General features: G+C 40.1%; 1 protein-coding gene across 3 annotated transcripts in view; it reads left to right on the top strand.

The window, feature by feature from the left end:
* Ift80 (intraflagellar transport 80) overlaps nucleotides 1-22,434 on the top strand; it is an 81,140-nt gene that overhangs the window by 28,769 nt on the left and 29,937 nt on the right. For all 3 annotated transcript variants that reach the window (XM_038347739.2, XM_038347740.2, XM_038347741.2), the window contains 7 exons: nucleotides 406-515; nucleotides 4,510-4,599; nucleotides 5,737-5,874; nucleotides 13,918-14,097; nucleotides 18,089-18,207; nucleotides 20,074-20,148; nucleotides 21,403-21,566. In XM_038347739.2, the coding sequence (XP_038203667.1) occupies nucleotides 406-515; nucleotides 4,510-4,599; nucleotides 5,737-5,874; nucleotides 13,918-14,097; nucleotides 18,089-18,207; nucleotides 20,074-20,148; nucleotides 21,403-21,566 (876 nt within the window). The remainder of the gene's footprint in view (nucleotides 1-405; nucleotides 516-4,509; nucleotides 4,600-5,736; nucleotides 5,875-13,917; nucleotides 14,098-18,088; nucleotides 18,208-20,073; nucleotides 20,149-21,402; nucleotides 21,567-22,434) is intronic.

Consider the following 22,434-nt stretch of genomic DNA (forward strand, 5'->3'; position numbering starts at 1 on the left):
GACAAGCTCCAAAGCTACAGAGAAACCCTATCTTGAAAAAAACCAAAAAACAAACAAAAACAAATACAAAATATAGTGTGTCAGCGGCTCACAGTAAATCTTTAATATTTTTATTTAGAAATATTATTAGATCAGTTGTTTTTCAGCCTCAGTATTCTCCAATATGAAAGGACTAGTAAGGGGGAAATGAAAATAACACAGAGATTCTTTATGCATCCTGTTTGAGATGGGGTCACTCTTTAGCTCAGACTGATCTTGAATTTAGGATTATCCTGCCTCAGTCTCCCTAGTATTCAGATTGCAGGCCTGTGCCACCATACCAAGATTTTAATCCTCTTAACATTATGGTATTTTTTTAAGGCCATGAAAATGTACGTTTATCATTTTCCCCTTTCTTTTGTGCAGGAATACCAGTATATTCAGTAGCATGGGGCCCTGATTCCGAAAAGGTTCTTTATACAGCAGGCAAGCAGCTCATCATTAAACCTCTTCAGCCAAATGCTAAAGTTTTACAGGTACGTCTCCAGCCTTTGTAAGTTGCTATCTGGCGCTGTGTCCCTGAGAAGCTGCGTGGTTCTTGCCGTCCCCTCCTCCTGCTTAGTCCCCTGCCGGCCGAGAGCTTTGCATTTGCAGTTTTATCAGACGTTCTTACAGATCAGTGAATCCCCGTTCACGTTTCCCAGAAGGCTCACGTGTCTTTTGTTTCAGCTCACGTTGGTCTAGTCAGTCCTGCAGGTGTGTTGAGTTACTGCGTTGGCCTGTGAGTCAGCACAGGTGGGCATCCTGCAGTTTACAGAGTCGGCCTCCGGTGTGTAGGTCTGAGACGAAACAAGGCGAAGTGAGACTCCTATGAGTGTTTAGATTTTGCTTTTAATCGTCATTATCACCTGTCAAACACTTATGCTCTCTTGAAGGCCTGGCATTGTTTTAGTATTTTTTTAGAATGGTGGAGGAGTCGGTATAAGACTGAGAACCAATTATGTACATATAACGTTATGAATAATATAGAGAACATTTGGCATAAGGATAGATGCTGAGCTGACATTTGCTTGTGTGCTATTCAGAAAAGGAGGAAGTTTTTAGGACCTAAATCTTAAAGAATAGGTGGGGAGGTGATCCTAAACCCAGGGAGTAGAAAAACACTGGTTATTTAAAAATGTGAGGAAAAGGGTTAAACAATCACCCCAAAGCAAGCAAAACAACCATGGCTGTTAAGGCTGGTTGGGCAGGACCAAATGAAGGACACCCTGTAAGCTAGAATGCACAATTTGGTTACTGATTCTAGTACTAGAAGACAGAATGGTCTCCCTTACATTTTGGTGAAGACATAGTGTGGTTTGGCTTTTGTCTCGGTTACTTTTCTGTTGGGGGCATAGCGCAAAAATATTAGATGAACCACAAAAGTGAAATCCAGCAGGGCAAACTCCAACTCCTGTAGCCCCATGTCTATTGTCTGAGGGCTTCGATGGCTTACATTTCTCTCTCTCGAGCTGGCTCTAGTCCTTGTCTGCAGCTCTGCTTGGCAGATGTTTCATGACTCTGGCATCTCCACTGTCTTGTGGTCTCCAGTGCAAAGCAAGCTTCATCACAGCTTCATGTAGTAGCCTCTTGGGGCCTCCCTACAGGCCCTGCCACATACTTGCCTCAGAGCTTTTCTTTAACCACAGAAGATGTTCCCACAACCCTTTGCTCCTGTACCCTTCAGGGCTCTAAAGCCAGAACTGTGTGGATAACATTGTCAAATTAAGCTGCTCTCGATTAAACTGCTGCAGCTTTGGAATGAGGCGCCGGGTCAGGCCTTCACTTGCTTCTTCTGTGTGATGACAGAAAGTTTGAGTCTCTTTGCATCTCAGCCTTCCTGTCTCTGACAGTAATACTCTCTGACTAGATTGTTTGTGAGGATTAATGTCTGGTATGTAGTAAGCACTTGATATTGAGTAGCTGTTAATGATGCTGTTACATTGTCATGAATTAATATGCCTTCCTTCCCTTTTAATAAGCTAGAGAGCTCAGATGAGAAAAGATGGAAAGGGGGCTGGAGCAGTGGCTCAGCCATTAAGAGCACTGGAGGACCCAGGTTAGATACCCAGTACCCACATGGCTCACAACTGTTTGTAACTCTAGTTCCAGGGAATCTGATGCCCTCTTCTGGCCTCCAGGCATGCATGTGGTATCCAGGCATACATGTAGGGAGATACGTAAAAAATGATAAAATAAATTAAAAATGATTTTAAAAAGATATAAAGAACTTGGTGATGGAGATTGACAGCCTACATCAGGTGGAAGAATGTTTTAAGAAATCTAAGCTTGGGGGCTGGAAAGATGGCTCAGCAGTTAAGCACATTTACTGCTCTTGTAGAGGATTCTGGTTCAGTTCCCAGCACCCACACAGCAGGTAGCATCAGTGGATTTGGTGCCCTCCTCTGGCTTCTGTGGGTACTGCACACATGTAGTCCACATACCTGCATGCAGGCAGTTGAACACACAAAATTAAAACAAAAACAAAGAGCACCTGTTTTAGAAATTGGGTAAATGTTGATTTCAAGCAATAAAGAGGTCAAGGAAACTTTGATGTTATGTACTATAATTTCTGTATAGACCACATGTGTTATTTCTCATCTGTCTTTCTGTCTATCAATTATTAATCAAGAAAGTAGCCCACAGGCCTACAGACTACATTTTCTCAATGTAGGCTCCCTCTTCTCTTCTGGCTTATATTAAACTGACAAAAAAAAAAAAAAAAAAAAAAACCTAACCAATAAATCTGCAATGAAATTAGGCAGCAAAAACAGGAACATGAAATCTTTTCATTTATACCTTTGGTTTATATTCAAGTGTGTTAAGACATTTGTAATTAGGTTTATATAAATGAAACCTTGAAGTTATGTGCATCATCATAAAATGTACTTTAAGGCTTGTATGTAAGCCAGAATAGAAGAGAAAGAAAATAACCCATTATCACAGTTCACTGGAGCGAAAGAGGAGTTGGAGTATAATTAGAAATTTAATGCAAATTATCCATTTCTTTTGTGACTTTAAACTTGTAGCAATTCTTCAGGAGTATAAACACATGTAAGTGTGGATGGCCCACGAGAAGAAATGCAGTTTAGAATTGTAAGCTCCATTTCCACACACTCAGAATCCTGTCTTATATGAGGAAGCATATTTATTCATTCAGTATAAATATACCACGTGCCAGCTGTATGCCAGTATGCTGAGTATTGTATATTAAATAGATAGACCAGCATGTGTGAGGCCCTGGGTTTGATCACAGCATCACACACACAAAATAAGCAAGCAAACAAAATGTGTCCTCATTTTATTTTATAAGAAAGAGAAATAGAAGATGTTTTCTGCCATAAGGAGCTTGTTGTTCAAATGGATCTTAAATTTAAAAAAAATGCCTAATTACATGAATGGTAATAGCAAACAGGAACATGAATTACATTTAACAGTAATGCACCCATGTTTATTGTCTACACAGGTTCTGTGTGACATATATATATATATATATATATATATATATATCCATATATATGGATATGCATTCTATATGTCTCTGTATCATTTATGTTTAAGAGCAAGAAAACCATGCTTGCCTTATAGATTGCAAATTTCTGGGTAACTTGTATATGTCTGTAGGGATTTTGTATGTATAGAATATATTTTTATTACAGGAAGCGTTTCATTATATAGTAAATCAGCAGAGGATTTGTGATATACTGTTGTGACATAGACCCATTAAAGTAAAGAGAATAAAGCTTAGGAGATGTGCAGGAAGAGAGAGAGAGAGAGAGAGAGAGAGAGAGAGAGAGAGAGAGAGAGAGAGAGAGAGAGAGAGAGAGAGAATACTGAAGATGTTTATGCAGTAGAGATTGAAAGAAAAGAACAAAAGTCTGTCGTATCCCTAACTGGTAAAGCATACTTTATGTGTGAGGCCCTAGGATCAATTTCTAGCCCTTTCTTGAGTTTGTAAGTAAAGCACGAAGACAGTATCACTGAAAGGACCAGCAGTACAAAGGAGATTTGAAGTCAGCTGATAGCTTAGATTATATCACATTTATTCCAGCTTATTATGTTGAAGTCAAATGTGAAACAACTTAGCAGCAAGCAGTTTTCCCGCTGGCATCCAGGCAGCAGGGCAGATTGCTAGGATGTAAGCTGTAAACTGAGTGTCAGTGGTGCTAGCTGCCTTCCTTATGTAAACTGGAACGAAGCAAGCCAATGAGGGGTTGCACATTGACTACTGGAGCATGATAGGAATCCGTGAAAGGATGAGGAGGGGAGAAGAAAGAGGTGACAAGCTGAGCATGACAGTGGTCTACAGTCACCCTAGCTACTAAGCAGGGGTATCGCTTGCGTCCAGTAGTTTAGGCCAAGCTGAGCAACACAAGTAAGACCCTCAGCTCTTAAGAAAAACAAAACAAAACAAAACGAAAACAGAAAGCAGTTTTTTTTATAGAAAAAAAATTTCACTTCTAAGGTTGTAATATCTTTCCCCCTTCACAGTGGAAAGCCCACGAAGGCATTATTTTAAAAGTCGATTGGAATTCAGTCAATGACCTCATTTTATCTGCTGGTGAAGACTGTAAGTATAAGGTATGTGTCTTAGCTTCATTCCCCATTACAGGGCTAAAGCTTCCCGATAAACGCAGCTCTAAGAGAGCAAGGGTTTGTCTGTCGTACAGTGGTGGTTACATCATTGCGGGGAAGGCAAGGCAGGGACTTGAAGCAGCTGCTAGTCACACCAGCAGTCAAGAGCGGAGAGAGGATGCATGCATGCATGCTTGCATTCAGCTCATTCAGGCTCAACACTTAGAGTCCAGGACACAAACCCAGAGAGTCCTGCTGCTCACATGGGTGGGTCTTCCCTCTTCATTTGACATAATCAAGACAGAAGCCCACCGACATCCCCAGACCAACCTGCTAGACAGTCTTTTCTCACATGGCTCTGTATTGTGTTGACAAATAAGACTGGCCATGATAATATATACTGTTTAGACTTACTGTCGGCTTCAAAGAATAAAGTTTAGGGGAGAAACGCTTAGCATATAAGACTATTCTCTTAGTCTTTTATCTGTAACAATCGAGCAAACTGATTTTCAGCTTTAATTGCTATTTAAAGTTCTCATAATAAAATTTCAGTTTAATAAACAGCAACATCAACTCAGCTCCTTTTTGTGCTTCATTTTAAATCAGCTCATTTCTTTAGTCACTTAAAACTTGAAAACTCAGTCCTGGTAGCTTCCTAAATGTCAGTCCATTTCATTCAAAATACCTTGTGGGTGCTCAGATGTCTCCCCTTTCTGCAGTACTGGGACCGTTGATAGGCTAGGCAAAAGGTACCCCTATTGTGGAATCCCTAGCTCCAACAGTAAAGTATTGCAGAGACTTCAGCTGAAGTAAATGTTAGAGAAGTCAATAGAAATCTCATTTGGCAAAAAGAGGTTCTAGGACAGGCCAGCCATCACCAGATTTTACTATTATATTGAAAGTACTTAAAATGGGTGGATGTCATGTTTAATCCAGGGTTGTAATGTTGTGAAATTCTTCTTTCTGAGGCATGTAAGTTTCCAGGAGCTCTGCTTTGTCCTCCTTTTATGATGGTAAAGTATCTGGTTGCTAATTCTCTATGATCATGATTTCTTAGTCTTCATTTGATATTTTATTGGAGGACAAACTTTTTTGTAGTAATGTGGTGACATTATAAAACATGTAAAATGTTTGGTTTTGTAGGTTTGGGATAGTTATGGCCGTGTGCTGTACAGTTCTCAGCCTCACGAGCACCCCATCACCTCAGTTGCCTGGGCTCCGGATGGAGAGTTGTTTGCTGTTGGATCCTTTCATACTTTGCGCTTGTGTGATAAAACTGGGGTAAGTCGCAGCAGGAGCCGTCCCAGAAGTGCTGCCATAGATATGGAGTTGAACCGCACAGCGCCCCCTCCGTAGGAAAGCATTTGCCCTAACCCCTCTTGTTTGTCTTGGTAAGGTGGTTCAGTCAGTTCCTGATTAATGAGATTAAATGGCTTACAGTTGAAGAGTGGACATATTCTCTATTACTTATCTTTTGGAAAGATTTGTTTTGAGCATGACTCTGAAGGGTGGCAAGACAATGTAGCTGTTCGGCTTTTTGCCCACTTCGTGTGGAAAGCACAGCTTTAAGTTTATTTTTGGTATCAATATGCTTCACGTGTTATCTTCTTTGTGCCTCCTACGCACCGAGATTACAGCTGTGCACCACCCACGCCTGGCTTCTATCCATTCATTTATTTATTTATTCACTCACTCATTTATTTATTATTCATTCATTTGCTCGCCATTTATTTATTTATTTATGTTATTGAGACAGAGTTTTGGAGCTTGTCCTGGAACTCACACTGTAGACCAGGCTGGCCTCAAGCTCATAGAGATCCGCCTGCCTCTGCCTCCCTAGTGCTGGGATTAAAGGCGTGTACCACCACGGTGTGGCTGCTTGGCTTCATTTCTGACTTTTCATAGAATATTCTCATTTCCATCTTCTATATAGTGATTTGTGCACATTCTTTAAGGTCTGTCTCACAATTGGTTTCTTTTTATTAGTCTCATGTAAACAACCTGAAGTTTGTTTAAGAAGGTGTTAGGGTCTGCTTTTCCCCTTCTCTCAGGTGTAACATCAAGGTGTTAGGTGTTCTCATCACTTAGAACCTTGCTTTGTTTACCTGAGGTGCCCCTCAGCGATTGTGTCTAGAGAACATATAGACTTACTTTTGTAATGCATTATGCTTTTATAGCATCTATTCTAGTTTTATGTATATTATTTTTGACTCACTAGTGCATAGGATCCCATAGCTTAAATATTACAGTACAATAGGTATTCAGTAATTTATTAATAAGTCAGCTTGTGCATAATCACTTTAATGTATCCTTTTGATTACAATTTTAAAAATTGATTTATGCAAATAATTGAATTCAAAATTCACCTCTTTAAATACCATTTTAGACTAATAATAATTCTGGAAAAGTAAGCTGAATTTACTAAATATGTTATAATATCTTAAAGATTTGACACTAACATTTTAAGTATACATTCTTTTTATATGATAGTCATTAAGTATATACTATTCATCAGATAGCATTTGTGAAACTGAGCTTTAGAATTAAACATACAGACCTTCATCCAAGTTGCTAATAGTCTGTAGAGCTTGTAAAACTTGCACAGAATAGTCCCTAAGTGATGTGTAAGAGGCTTGGTAAGCACTGTGACCATGTGTGTGAGCCTAATATTCCCTGTGGGACACTGATTAGGGAACTGAGGCTTGGCGAATAAGTAATTCTCTAAGGAGACAAGGTTAAAGGGAATGAGTTCAGGCAAAGGAAGCTGTTGTGTCTCCACGTGGGAAGGGTGTGGCAGTTTTGTGCAGTGTTAGTAGGTGTTGCCTAGGATAGTATCAGAGGTTGGCATCGAGGAGACAGTCACCAAAGCAGCCTGCTCTGGCTGTACAGAAGGACAGGTTTTTGTCCTTTCTGTGGGCCCCTCAGTTGCAGAGTGATTCAAGGAGAAAGACCTGAAGATTCAAGGTGCATTTGGCTTCTTAGTTAATTGGTAATGTAGCGTTTATGTATCAGTAGGGGGCACTGTTGGTTATGCGAAGACAACTGTTTTGTAATTCTCGTTTTCTCTGTGAACATTTAGACTTTCTTTTGTTCATTCCCTCATCCACTCAATTAAAATAAATTTAATAATTTTCTAACTGCAGGAACTTAGTGTTTTATGTAACTTTTTATTTGCAATGATGCATATAAATTGCAATTTGAGCATGTTAGAGGTAATATATGAGAGTCCTAAACACTAGTCTTCCATAAGGAGCATAGGAACTGCTTCTCCTGTCTCTTTGTCTTAAGCCAAATTTATGAGTATGTAATTTTGTGAGTTGAAATTTTTGAACTAGGGCAAACAATTGTTCTTTTGAGGGTCCTTCCAGTGTGGTATATGTGTACAGAAAACGTGCAGAAAGGATACAGTTGGCCTTGAGACTTGAGTCATTGTTTTACATTTAAAAAAGTATTTCTCCACCGGGAAATAACTTGAATGAACAGTTTCAGAGAACACAGGAAGATAGGTCTCATCTTTCAAAGGAATGCTTCAATACCATAGCATTGAAAAATTATTTACTTTTTGTGTATGGGTGTTTAGCTTTCATTTGTGTTTGTTCTCCATATGCATCCATGGTTCTCTTGGAGATGCTGTGAGCACATTGTCCTCTGGAGTTGGATTCGCAGAGGGTTGTGAGGTGCCAGTGAGTTCTGCTCATCAGGCCTGGGTCCTCTGGACGAACACCCGGCGCTTTTAACCACTGAGCCCTCTCCTTAGCCCCAATCCCTTAACCATTTGTAGCGGCATCCTCAGCTAATTAAAAAAATATTGTGGTGTTCAATATGACTGCTTATTTTATTTTAAAATTTAATTTTTTATCTTGAAATTTAAATCACTGTAAAATTTTGCTTAGTGTGGGCGTAGCTTTGGCATATTTCTAGAGTTCTGGGGTCAAAACTCCAGTGGCAAAGGTACAGAATCAAAGACTTCTTCTGGCTTTTTCTTCCCCAGGGACGAAGTCAGTGGTCAGGGCGAATGAGCATCTCTCCTCGGTTAACTCTGCTCTCCTGTGCCGTCTTCCCTTGCTCACTGAGCATGCCACCTGTTTCTCCTTCTGAGTACTAATTGTTTCATTGCCTTTTAATACAAGAAGCAAAACATCCCAGGGCAAACCAAACATGAGAAAATCTCAAGCTGTGTTGGAGCAGTGTGGCTGATCCATGACTTTAGATTTCTACATTTTATTGCTGCTCTGTGCAAGAAGATGAAACCATTAAACAAAGAGAAGAACTGGTTGAGACAGTACAGGGATATCTTTTAGAGGCTCAGAGAACATTATAGGTAGACCTTAGGAGCCAAGAAAGCACTGTTGTCTCGTGCCTTTTATCTTGGCTTCTGTGTGCATACCCAGAGTCTTTTATTTTCTTTCCCAGTGACCTGGCTCGCACCACCTCTCCCCCTCTGGTTTCCATGCTGGAAAGTGACTTAAGTGTACAACCCTTCCATTGAAGAGTGTAGGTTGCATCAAAGGCCATGTCTGAATTTTGCATGTCCCCAGAGGAGAGATTGGTAGCCTGGTCTAGGTTAGGAGTATAAGCCTGGTCTAATCATATGTGTTCAGGCATGCTGGAGGAGGTGGTATGAACATAACTATCAGGACTCAATTACAGCAGCCGCGCGAGCTGTTGGTCCGAGTAAAGTGTTAGCAGTGAGGGGGCAGAGACAGTCATTTTTATCTCACCGTCTCAGATTTGCCAGAAGTTTTTAGTTTAATCCTCTGAGAAATTTCCTATTTATGTAAGTGAATTTCTGACTTTATAATTAAAGACAAAGAAAATTTATAGGTACATTTTTATATTTGGTATTAAAGCAACTTGGTTAGGTACCATAAAATAGACCGGCTGGTGTGGTGCATGCCTTTGATTCCAGCACTCAGGTGACAGAGACAAGCAAATCTCTGTGAGTTTGAGGCCAGCCTGGTGTGTAAAAGTGAGTTCCCGGACTGATTCTAAAGCTGCTGGGAAACCCTGTCTTGAAAAACCAAAAAAAAAAAAAAAAAAAAAAAAAAGCAAAACAAAAAAAATAAAACACAAAGCAAAACCAATTTTTTTCTGCTGTCCAAGAATAAGAGACTCGAGAAATTATTCTAAATTAGACTTCTATTGCAGAACTTACCTTCACGAGTTTTAAAATGAACGCTTAAGGCCTGGAGCGATGGCTCGGTGGCTAAAAGCGCTGGCTGTGCTCCCAGAGGACCCGTATTTGATTCCCAGCACCCACAAGGGCGCTAACAGCCGTCTGTAGCTCAAGCCAGGGGATCCGACGCCCTCTTCTGGCTTTGCAGGCACCAAGCATGCACATGCTGCACAGATATACTTGCAGGCAAAGCACCCATGCATACACAGTAAAAATTTTCAAACAGAGATCTTTAAACAAAGAGATGAACCGGACACATCATGCAGTGGCATTGTAGAAATGCTCTTAGTGGATGGCCGTATGCACAGTTCTGTTGTTTCCTTTCCCAAGTTTTAATCAAAGCATTTTGATTAGCTCACTAGTGAAATTGACTCAGTAATTTTGGTGGTGTTTTTGAGATGGCTAATTAGTTTTATATCTTTGTTTTGGAGCCGAGTCTCACCATATAGCCCAGATACTGAGAGAGAGAGAGAGAGCTCCTCCTGCCTTAACCTTCCAAGTACTAAAATGTATAGGTGTGTGCCGTCAGAGAAGTCTGATTTGAAAATATCTACACATCTGGGATTTGCTAGTCTTTAGATTTTCTAATCCTGCAGCTATAAGCTTGTTCATTCTTGCATGCATTCGTTCAGAAATACTCATGCCTGGTTTTGGTCCTTGGCTGATCAGAGAGCATCAGTCTCCGTCTTCTGAGAGTATTTAGAGTATGAGGGTACAGCTTGGACAAAGACTGCTGCAAGTTCCTGGCTAGCCTGGGTTAAATTCTAAGACCTCCTCTTAAAAAAAGTGTACCCAGGTGTATATAATCCCAGGTACAACCAGGAAAATTAAAGAAAATTGAGATTCAAGTCTAGCTTAGTCTATGTTGCAAAGACCTGTCTGAAAAGATTAACCACTTGGGACAAGGAGATGATGGTTCAGTGGATAAAGTGCTTGCCACCATGCAGGTCTGAGAACTAGGGTTTGCATCCCCAGAACCCAAGTAAATGCCAGGTGGGCATGGTAACCTGCCTAAAATTCCAGCGCTTGGAAAATGGAAACCAGGTGTCCCCAGAGCAAGCTAGCTGACTCAGTTAGTCTTTGTTGGCAAGCTCTGGGTTCGGGTGAGAGATCCTGCTTTAGTGAGTAAGATAGAAAGCAATCAAGGAAGACTCCTGCTAGCTTCAAGCCTCTGTAAACACATGCACCTATGTGTAACTGTACTGACTGACACTCACACACATGCCCTACACACATTCAGACACACCAACATGCACACCACACAGATGCACATACAAAAAAAGAAATAAAAGCAAAGCAAAAAGTCAACTTCCCTTCCCAATGGAGGATCAACACATTGATTATTGTTATTAGAGAGGACAAAAAAGAATAATGGTAATTTTTAGGATATATTTGCATGTTTATTATATTTTCACATTTACTTATTATTTGCTATATGTAAATTACTGGGAATTTACATGCGTGATGCTTGTGTGGAGATAAGAGGACAGCCTTCTGGATTTGGGTTTCTCTTTTTGTCATGTGGGGCCTGGGGAGTGAACTCAGGTGGGTAGTCAGGCGTGGTGGCAAGCGCCTTTACCTGCTGAGCCATCTTGCCGGCCTGATGTATTTTTTTATGGGACTAAGTTGACTTAAATACATTTCCTCTGTGATTGAATAACTTAAAATAGACAATCTTGGGCTGGTGGTTCCTACGAGGCCTGATGACCTGAATTTTATGTCTGGGATCCACATGGTGGAAGAAGAGAGCTGATTCCTGCAAGGCATCTTCTGAAATTCATGCACATACTTGGTACATGTGTGTGCGTGTGCACGTGTGCTCTCTCACACACACAGATACACACACAATAAAAATACAATTTAAGGCAAGATCTTTGTTCTAAATATACTTGAGAATAGGTTATTATTAGAATGAGATGTGCCGGGCGGTGGTGGCACACGCCTTTAATCCCAGCACTCGGGAGGTAGAGACAGGCGGATCTCTGTGAGTTCGAGGCCAGCCTGGTCTACAAGAGCTAGTTCCAGGCCAGGCTCTAAAAAAGCTGCAGAGAAACCCTGTCTTGAAAAACCAAAAAAAAAAAGAAAAAAAAAAAAAAGAAAAAAAATAGAATGAGATGTGTGCCTAAGCTTGAGCAAAAACATTAAATACTATGCATATTGTTAAATGAAATCTAATTTTTTTCTGTTGACTATTTTTATATAATGTAGTATTCCTGAAGTATTTCACAGTGTGGATCAGGCTGGCCTAGAACTCAGAGATCTGCCTACCTCTGCCCCTCAGATGAGATTAAAAGCGTGGGCCATCACACCTCCATGTGCAGAAAATGATTGTATTTAATCTTTGAAGTTTACAGTTTTCACTTATTTTTTAAAAGATCTCTTGAAGTGTGTGTGTGTGTGTCTGTGTGTGTGTGTGTGTCTGTGTGTGTGTGTGTGTGTCTGTGTGTATGTGTGTGTCTGTGTGTGTGTGTGTGTCTGTGTGTGTGTGTCTGTGTGTGTGTGTGTCTGTGTGTGTGTCTGTGTGTGTGTGTGTGTCTGTGTGTGTGTGTGTCTGTGTGTGTGTGTGTCTGTGTGTGTGTGTGTCTGTGTGTGTGTGTCTGTGTGTGTGTGTGTGTCTGTGTGTGTGTCTGTGTGTGTGTGTCTGTGTGTATGTGTGTGTCTGTGTGTGTGTGTGTGTATGTGTGTGTCTGTGTGTGTGTTTTCTTTTCCTTCATGGTTATTAGAGCGAAGCTGCAGCCAGTAGTGCTGCAGTTTCTTGCGCCCTTTCTGTGGTTTGGGTCCTGGAGATTGAATGCAGGACCACACCTGTGCTGAGCAAGTGTCCTGCTGTTGAGCTTCATTCTCATCCCCAAATAATGAATATTTCTGAAAAGTAGTAACACAAGCCATGGCAGAAACACCCCATAAAAGCACAGCAGCAAGCAAGACTTCATTTGATTATAAGGTTGAAAGAATGGGTAGAGAATATGGAAGTTCAGTCAAATAAATTAATCATTCCAGAGGAAATTATATTACATCTCAAAAGTAAAAAGGAAATGTATTTGATGTAGTCTGCTAAAAATGATTGTTTTTTGAAACACACAGAGAAGATTCTGCTGACTACTGATTTCTGCATAGTTCCCTCCAGTCCTGGGAGGGGTTATACCTACTACACTCGGGGGGGGGGGGGGACAGGAAAAAAATAGGCTTGTGTACTTGATACTTTCGTGATTTAGGATGCATAGCAGATGTTTTTACAATGTTTTTGTAGTGACATTCTCGAATTATTATAATCAGAACTTTTAAAAGAGATTATAGAAAACTTTCAAGTAAAATGTCTTTCCTACAGGATATTTTCCACATTATTACCTAAAAGTTAAAGTGGTTTGCTTTTTTGCAGTTCCTGAGCTATTTAATATACTGTTTTATTTTGTTTCTACTGTATACTTGAAAAAATTCTGTCTGTATTTCATTATGCATATTATAATTGTGTTAAGAAAAGCACCTTTAATAATTTCAGATAAAAGTACATTTTTTCTTCTGGCCCTAAAGATGACAGTGATCAGTTTCCAACAGACAAGGGCACTGAATTACAAGAGTAAACAAATTTTAGCATTCATTGTCTCTCAATCAACTTTAGAAGTTGTCTGTGTCTGTGGATTTTCATGCAGCAGCTCCTTTTAGACAGTGGTTCTCAACTTTCCTAAGTCTGCGACCATTTACTACTGTGCCTCATGCTGTGGGGACCCCAACCATAACATTATTTTCATTGCTATTTTGTAACTGTAATTTTGCTGCTGTTATGAGTTGTAATGTAAATATATGATATACAACCCCTGTGAAAGACCTGTTTGACGGGGGGGGGGGGGGGGGGGGGGGGGGGGGGGGGAGTGTGACCCATAGGTTGAGAACCATTACTTTAAGGCATCAATATCTTCCCTAATGGAATTAGTGTGTTCCAAAGAGACATGTATTTTTACCATTAGCTCCACTGCAAAATATTTAAGTTCTAAGAAATAAAGCTATGAATGCCCCCTAAAAGATATTCCTTCAATATCACCTTCGTATCTTAATATGTATATGTATGCACAATTTAAAAGTTCTCAGTGCTTTTTTTGTTTGTTTGTTTTTTGGTAATACATTTTTCTCTCTCCTCTTTTTCCATCTAGTGGTCGTATGCTTTAGAAAAACCCAACACGGGCAGCATATTTAATATCGCGTGGTCTATCGACGGCACTCAGATCGCTGGAGCCTGTGGAAACGGGCATGTTGTCTTTGCGCACGTGGTAGAACAGCGCTGGGAGTGGAAGAACTTTCAAGTGACGCTGACGAAGAGAAGGACCATGCAGGTGTGAGCGTGTTCCAGAGCTGACTGAATCTGCTTCTTTCCTCTCTACAGAGCAGAGAATCACGTTTATTGATCACACTCCCTGGGTAGTAATTGATGTCCAGTCACAGCTGGAAGTACCTTGACAATAGTTATGACGCAGGAGCCTTTGCTGAAAACCATGAATGTGTGTGGTTACTGCGCTTAACACAGGCTAGTGACATTTGAAGCATTCGGGAAGTGTGGGTGCAGTTAAGGAAGGAGAGTTGAAGTCAACTCTGACTTCAAGTAAGTCAGATTTCACACCGGAAGCTGACCTAAGTAGGAATGACCTGCTCTTTACTGACAGGGTTAAATTAAAATTTTTATTCATTTAACCTTTTTTTAAAAATTATGTTTTAAAAATCAGGTAAGGCAAGTCAAAAATGGGGGCAATTTAAGAAGTTGCTCTTGAGAATTAGGAAGTATAAGGGAGGGTTTTTTTTTTCCATATTTGGGTTTCTGGCTGTGACAAAGGACAGATTAACAAGCATTTACGTTTGTTGTTGTTTTGGAGACAGGGTTTCCTGTATAGCCTTATGTAACTGTCCTGGAACTCGCTCTGTAGACCAGGCTGGCCTCGAACTCTTAGAGATCTACCTTGAAAGAACAATACTCGACTTCTTTCAAGGTCTGTAAAGAATTGTGTAGGGATTTTAATGGGGATTACATTAAATCTGTAGATTGCTTTTGGTAAGACAGATTGCTTTTGGTAAGATGGCCATTTTTGCTATGTTAACTCTACTAATTCATGAGCATGGGAGATCTTTCTATCTTCTGGTATCTTCTTCAATTTCTTTTTTCAAAGACTTGAAGTTCTTGTCATATAGGTCTTGCACCTGCTTGGTTAGAGTTACACCAAGGTATTTTATTGCTCTCACTTCTTTTGATGTGTCTTCAGTGACATCCTTGCTTTCTGGTGGGACAAGATAGTTCAGGCCTCTTTTGTGTATTTCCTCAGGACAAAGTATAAGGTGATGTAAGCATCAAGAGGTTAATTGAGAGCAGCCCTGCCCTGAGCAGAAAAGTGGGCACACCTAATGATACAGCACAGAACAACTTTGCTGTAGTTTTCAGATTGTGAGAGTGATTACCATATACTCTCCATTTGCTCTTATGGAGCTGAAGTGTTTTGTTTCAGTTTGGTCTGCTCTGCCGTAATTGGAGTCATGCATTTTCCCAAGAAGGCCTGGCTTCTATGAAGAATTGTTTGTATGGAGAGTAAAGTTAGGTGCTACATACAATGATCATGACTTCTAGACAAAATGGATTTGATTTTCAGCCGGGCGGTGGTGGCGCACGCCTTTAATCCCAGGACTCGGGAGGCAGAGGCAGGCGGATCTCTGAGTTCGAGGCCAGCCTGGTCTACAAGAGCTAGTTCCAGGACAGGCTCTAGAAACTACAGAGAAACCCTGTCTCGAAAAACCAAAAAAAAAAAAATGGATTTGATTTTCATAACTAAAAATAAATCATAAATTTAAATATACTAAAAGTCCTAGTACATACTTAAGGTTATAGAGATTTTATTTTTTTACTTTTTATTTGCTGTTTTTATCTCTTAAAAGAAAAATTTGATTCCCAAAGACATTAACATTCTACATATATAAAAATAACACATTCTTCTTCTTCTTCTTCTTTTTTTGAGATAGAGTTTCTCTGTGTAGCCCTGGCTGCCCTGGAACTCATTCTCTAGACCAGGCTGGCCTGAAATTCACAGAGATCCGCTTGCCTCTGCCTCTTGAATGCTGGGATTAAAGGTGTGCGCCACCACCGCCCAGCCACATTATTCTTATAATGTGTTATTAAGATCTAATTAATATTTTTTGTACTTGAAAAAATATAACCACACCCATATATGTAAACTCTTTCACTTTGGGATAGAAGATGATGTATTAAACATGCTGTTCTGTATCTTTCACTTTTGGATAGAAGATGATGTATTAAACATGCTGTTCTGTATCTTTTATTGTTGCTTTACAGTTCTTCATTTTATTTTCCAACTATACAGCATGTGTAAATTCACAGTGGTTTATTCAAGCTGCTGGCAGACATTTGGGCTGTCTCAAGTTTTTCGCTGTTATTGATAGTGCTGTTGTGAGTAGCTTGCACAGGTGCTTATGTATCTTGGAGGCAGGATTCTGAAACTGTGAATGTTGTAACCAAGAGTGTATGGGCATGCATATTCCATGTCATGATGATATTTGGGGAACACATATGTAGCATGCTGGTCAAGCTTTCAGGTTAACTTTTTGTATTTTATACCAAAAGTTGGTAATTGTCAACAACAGACTTTTTCCCTTGTAGGGCTAGAGGCTGGGAAGTCCAAAGCCAAAATGCCAATAGACATAGTGTCCAATAGGGTCTCTTCTCTCATTGCTGGAGCCTTCTAGCTGTGTCCTTACTGGAAAGTGGCAAGTGCCTCTTTTTTAAAGGCATAAATTGATTTCCTGAACATCCCACGAAAGGAGTTGAGGGGCCACCAACACTCAGAACACAGACATTTGAAGACGTACTTAGGAGAATGACTTCCGGTCCTTTCATTGCACTGGTAGTTAGCTCTTCACGTTGTTGTTTTTATCTGAGGAAAGATAGCATTTGGAGGAGGGTTTAGAGTGGCTGGTTTGCAGGTGTCAGGCATTGCTTTTCCTGATTTCTTCACCGCGTGATGTGCCTGCCACCTTGTGCATCTTGATCTCACCCAGAGCTTAGAGAGCACTCTTTCCTGATTTATTGTTTGTTTCTCGACTTCAGGGCTTTTGACCAATATGGCCAAATGCTAAAATCCTTGCATATTTGTCTGTTATAAATGTTTGTAAGATTTTTTTTCTCACAATGGAATTTCATTCAGCTGTAAAGAAAATGAAATGATGAAGTTTCTAGATAGTTAAAGTACTCATGGGGTCCTGCTGCTGTCAGCTCTTCCTAGAGAATCTTCTTCTCCAGAGGTTAGTGCCGACTGCGCAGACTCAGAACTGATGGGTGTAGGTGGATTAGCTCCCCGGAGGACTGACCAGCAGGGTACCTAAGATCAGAAGTGAAGAATGGACAAGTCGGCTCAAGACCCTGGTAACAGGGTGTGAGATAACGGTGGTGATGTGTGCGGTAATGGTGTTGACTGACTTCAGATAGGCCAGCTCAGTAACTTGATAGCTGGATGTAAGGGGCAGTTAGTCCATGCTAGTTACGGCAGACTAACGCAGCTTCAAGATTGCACAGAGTGAGATTGTACTTTTTCCTAGGAAGTGTTTTGAATCTCCCCTTTCCAGTTGCTTCTTTTGTTGTTATTCTTCTTTGTTTATTTTTGAGACAGGGTTTCTCTGTGTAGCCCTGGCCTTGAACTCTAAGGTCTCTGTGTGTCTACCTCCTGAGTGCAGGGATTAAAGGCCTGTGTCACCATGCCCGACTCCAGTTTGCTTCTTAACCTTCTTTCTTACCTGCTTTCATCTGTGGAAGTACTGTCCCTTCTCTCTGCAGTTTGGCTTCTTCACTGCACATTAAAAAAACAAAACAAAACAATACCTCCTTCACTTTTGATTTTTGAAAGCAATTATATCACTTTTTCTAAAGCTTAAAATATGAAGTAAAATCTAACCAGAAAAGAGATATTCTTACTCTTTTGGACGGAAATCATATGGTCTCTTTCCAGCTCCTCTAAGTCCCCTCCTCTAACTGCTCTCACTGCTGGAGCATGTTTTACTTTATCCCATTCCTACATTGCTTAGTTTGGCATGAAGATTCAAAATCCTTATAGGTCTTTTCTATTTATTTCTAAGAGAATTTTTTGTATCTGTACTTTCATAGTTGACTTTTATATCAAAGTATATCAGCTTGTGCCTAGATGAATACTTTTTATATTCTTAGCTAATTAAGGGTTCATTGAATTTTTGTGCTTATTAAAATCTTACTAGCTTAACTAATTAAAATTTGACTTTTTAAAAATGCTGATTTTTTTTTTCCCTTTTCTTTCTGCTTAGGTTCGTAATGTTCTCAACGATGCCGTGGACTTACTGGAGTTCCGAGACAGAGTCATCAAGGCGTCTCTGAACCACGCACACTTAGTTGTCTCCACATCTCTTCAGTGCTATGTCTTCTCGTAAGCATCTTGCATTTCCTAAAAGTCCAGAGTTTTTGTTTGAAACAGAGGTTTATTTTCAAATTTTTGTATCAATACAGTTTGGTGTGACCTTTCTCAAAACTTTACTGATAAGCACCATATCAGTATGTAAGATATCACCATATCAGATCAGGATATAAGGAAACACTCTGAGCTATAATGAAAATACATCTGATGAAGTTTGTGCTTCAAAGGTTAATACTTCTGAAACTGGAACTCACTCGTGTGATATGGTGTTTACTTACAGTTCCTAAGGCTTTGGTATAATCTGAACTCAAAGCCCAGGGCTTAGGACAGCCGAGGAGAGGAGCCAGCAGATTCACTGTAGCAGGATGACTAGCAGCTAAGAGGGTTCAGTAGGGATGTGGGGTTCTGGTAATCCTAAACATTTGCTGATGGCCCAGAGCTGTTAGAGAGTGAAAGAAAAGACATCAGTGTCCTCCTTACTAGAGGAAAGAATGGGAATATGCTAAGAGCTTGGCTGAGAATTTGAAGCACACTTGGTATCAGGGTGGAAGCAGACAGACCTCATTCACTGGTTGTGATTACGATGATGTAAAAGCGTATTCTATGGCCGATTGTAAGCTACCAGCGTGACTTTGCTGAACTGGAGAGGAGATGCCAGTCAGCATACACTGCTGCCACCATGTAGTTCCGGTGGATGCTCATGTGTGCCTGGTGTATAATACACTGGGGCAGTTGAAGCTGGAGGGATAAATCCTGAGCTTTTGTTACCTTTGTTTTGAACACAATTTGCCTATCATAGTAAATTTATATAATTTCATTTTGGGCAATGGTTATATTTAATAGCCAACTTCCAGCCAGATGGTGCTGGCACACGCCTTTAATCCCAGCACTTGGGAGGCAGGCAGATCTTTGTGAGTCTGAGAGCAGCCTGGTCTAGAAGAGCTAGTTCCAGGACATGCTCCAAAGCTACAGAGAAACCCTGTCTCAAAAAAACCAAAAAAGAAAAAAAAAAAAAGAGAGAAGGAATTATTTGTGCATCTGCTCGTCACTTTATTGAGTAAGCATGATTGCAGCTTACATTTACACGCTACTTTACAGAAATAAGTTTGTTTTAATCCAACAAAACACTAGAAGATCTATAGGAAGAATAATTATGTTCAATGTGTTATTTTTGGATTTGTGTGTATGGGGTTGCGGGGGATGACATGTAGATTTGGCTGGCCTAGAACTCACTTTGCAGACCAGGCTAGCCTCAAGCTCAGAGCTTCACCTGCTTCTGCCTCTTGAGTGCTAGGATCAAAGCTGTGTGCCACCATGCCTAGTGCCGTCATGCTCCTACTACATTCTTTTGTTCAGTGCTGATCTATATCAGGCAGCGTGTTAGACACCTCTATAGCTCTTTATTATCTTCAACAAAGACTCTTAGTTTACAGAAGCTAAGCTTTTAAAGTCATGTGACTGGGATGATGCAGCCCGATATTTAACCCAGATCTGCCTCACCCATCCTCAGTGTGCGGTGCTGCTGTTGTTTCTCAGAAGAGGAATTGTTAGGCAGCCTGGCCAGACTCAGAGGTAATGGCCAGCAGAACAAGGGCTAGCTCTTTGGAGTCCTAAGTTCATGAGCCGTAACTCCAGTGAGCACTTATTTATGGAAAGACTGTTGTACTAGTTGCTGGGGACACAAAATCTCTGCTTTTTAGTTGAGGATACATACATGCAAATGAATAATTTTAGAGTCATATGTCAGGTGCTTTAATAGAAATATGTATGTGACAATTTGTGAAATTAAACTTACCATTTAAAATGAGTAATTGCTTGCTTACTAAACTGTGTTTGGTATTTGAAATGCTGATAAAATTCATTTTATTCATCTTTTAGTACGAAGAACTGGAATACACCACTTATATTTGACCTCAAAGAAGGAACTGTCAGTTTAATTCTCCAGGCTGAAAGGTAATTTGTTTATATCTTAACTGTTGGGTAGCTCATGCAGCAGTAAAACACTCTTTAAAACATCTCACAAGTACTGGAGAGATGATGAAGTGGCTGAAAGCACTGGCTGCTCTTGCTGGGACCTGGGTTCAGTCCCCAGCACCCACATGGTGGCTCGCACCATCTATAACTCCAGTTCTAGGGGCTCCAGTATCCTCTGATGGCCTCCTTGGGAATTGCATGTGTGCCATACATTTATATACATGCAGGCAAAAAATGAATATACCTAAGATAAAATTAACTTTTTTCAAGACAGTGTATATCTGTGTAGCAGCTCTGGCTGTCCTAGAACTTTGTAGACCTGGCTGGCCTCAAACCCACAGTGATCCAATCATATCTACCTCATGAGTGCTGGAAATGAAGCTATACGGAAAAATACATCTTTTTAAAAAATCTCATGAAATGATGTGGTAGTAATTTGGGATCAGTCTGTTTCTATTATTTGTTTAAGAATTAAAAATAAAGTAGATCAGTGAAAAAGAAAAAAAAAACAAATGAACAGAAAGCAGGGGACCAAGCTAATTGTCCCATCAGTCTCTCATATTGAAAATCTAATGTTACTTGTGTTGAGCTTTTCATACATTTAAGATTAATATCTAATGAATTCCTTGATAATAAATTTAATATAATGGATATATAATCTACATGTTACTTTCAATATCTTTTTAAGAATATAAATTCTGAGAAGAAACTATTTCATTACTGCTGATCTTTGCCAGTAAGCCACAGCTATGTGGCGATACACAGATTAATGGAGATGGACTAGTTTAGGATATAAGAATTAGCCAGAAATACGCTTAAGCTATTGGACAAACAGTATTGCAAATAATATAGCTTTTGTGTGGTCATTTCAGGGCTGAGCAGCTGAGAAACAAACAAGCGGGCTCTTACAACAATCCATGACTGGAAAACTTTGCCTTTGCATGGGGTTTCCTTCCCAGGAGAAGAAATGAGTTGAGGTCATAATGTAAATGAAATCATATTTTAGGAGATAGGCTTGTGATTTTGACCATTTCTATTTTCTTCCCCTACCTGTATTTAAAAACAAAACAAAACAAAAATCCCAGAAAACAAATCCTTTCATTTCTAACAATATTTCAGTCTCGTCTACATACTTATTGCAATTGTAGGGTTTACTTTTTTCCCTCAAAGGATAAACTCTTCTTTAATAGAGAAAAGAAAACACAGTTATCTTCCCATTTGTCTCTCTCTCAGACATTTTCTCCTGGTGGACGGTGGTGGTATCTATTTGCACTCCTACGAAGGGCGCTTCATTTCTTCTCCAAAGTTCCCCGGGATGAGAACAGACATTCTGAACGCACAGACTGTGTCCCTGAGTAATGACACCGTGGCAATAAAAGACAAAGCTGACGAGAAGAGTGAGTCTAGCCTTGTGCAGTCTCTCGTGCCGGCTTTTCCTGCAGCTCAGAATCCTGTAAAATGTTCATGAACTTTCATTCCTTCATCTCCTTCTCTTGTTTTAAAATGTGCATTGGTGTTTTGCCTGCATATGTATGTCTGTGTGAGAGTGTCAGATCTTGGAGTTACAGACAGTTGTGAGCTGCCATGTGGGTGCTGGGCATTGAACCTTTGTCCTCTGGAAGAACAGTCAGTGCTCTTAACCTCTGAGCCAAATCTTCAGCCTTCTTCATCTCTTAGTATGTTAGCATTATGTGGGAAAATTATGAATTCCATGATTTGTCCTAAACATGAGTTGAGTAAGAACTAAAATTGTCATACTAACAGAATTAATACATGTTGTCTCAATATCTAAGACCAGTGATAAATAAATCTTTATATATTCATCAGAGAATTTTTTCAAGATTATGGTTCGAAAATATGTGTTAATTTTTAAGTTTTTCAACTTGTTTAATACTCCCTTTCTATTTATTTAGTAATACTGCAAATGTTCTTCATTGTGCCACTTATTTTGTTTACATACTTTTCAATTAATCCTTTAAGTCAATGAAGTAAAAGAAAGGTGTGAATACACAATCAACTGTTAGCTGTGGCAGTGCAGGGCACTGACTGTGACAGCACAAACAAGCAGAGCGGTTCTGGGGTGGGGCTAACCAGCATGTTAAAGAAACTACCAAAGGCCACATCCTTGGGTCAGCATGAGCCAGGCAGTAGGAGAGGAGGGAAGAGAGATGGCAGACCCAGAGTCTCAACCCTGCTGGGCACTCTGCCGCTGAGTTATACCTCCAGCCCCATTTACTATTTTCATCTGTGATAACATGAAACCCC

The sequence above is a fragment of the Arvicola amphibius genome, chromosome 11, assembly GCF_903992535.2.
Source record: "Arvicola amphibius chromosome 11, mArvAmp1.2, whole genome shotgun sequence".
Taxonomy (NCBI): domain Eukaryota; kingdom Metazoa; phylum Chordata; class Mammalia; order Rodentia; family Cricetidae; genus Arvicola; species Arvicola amphibius.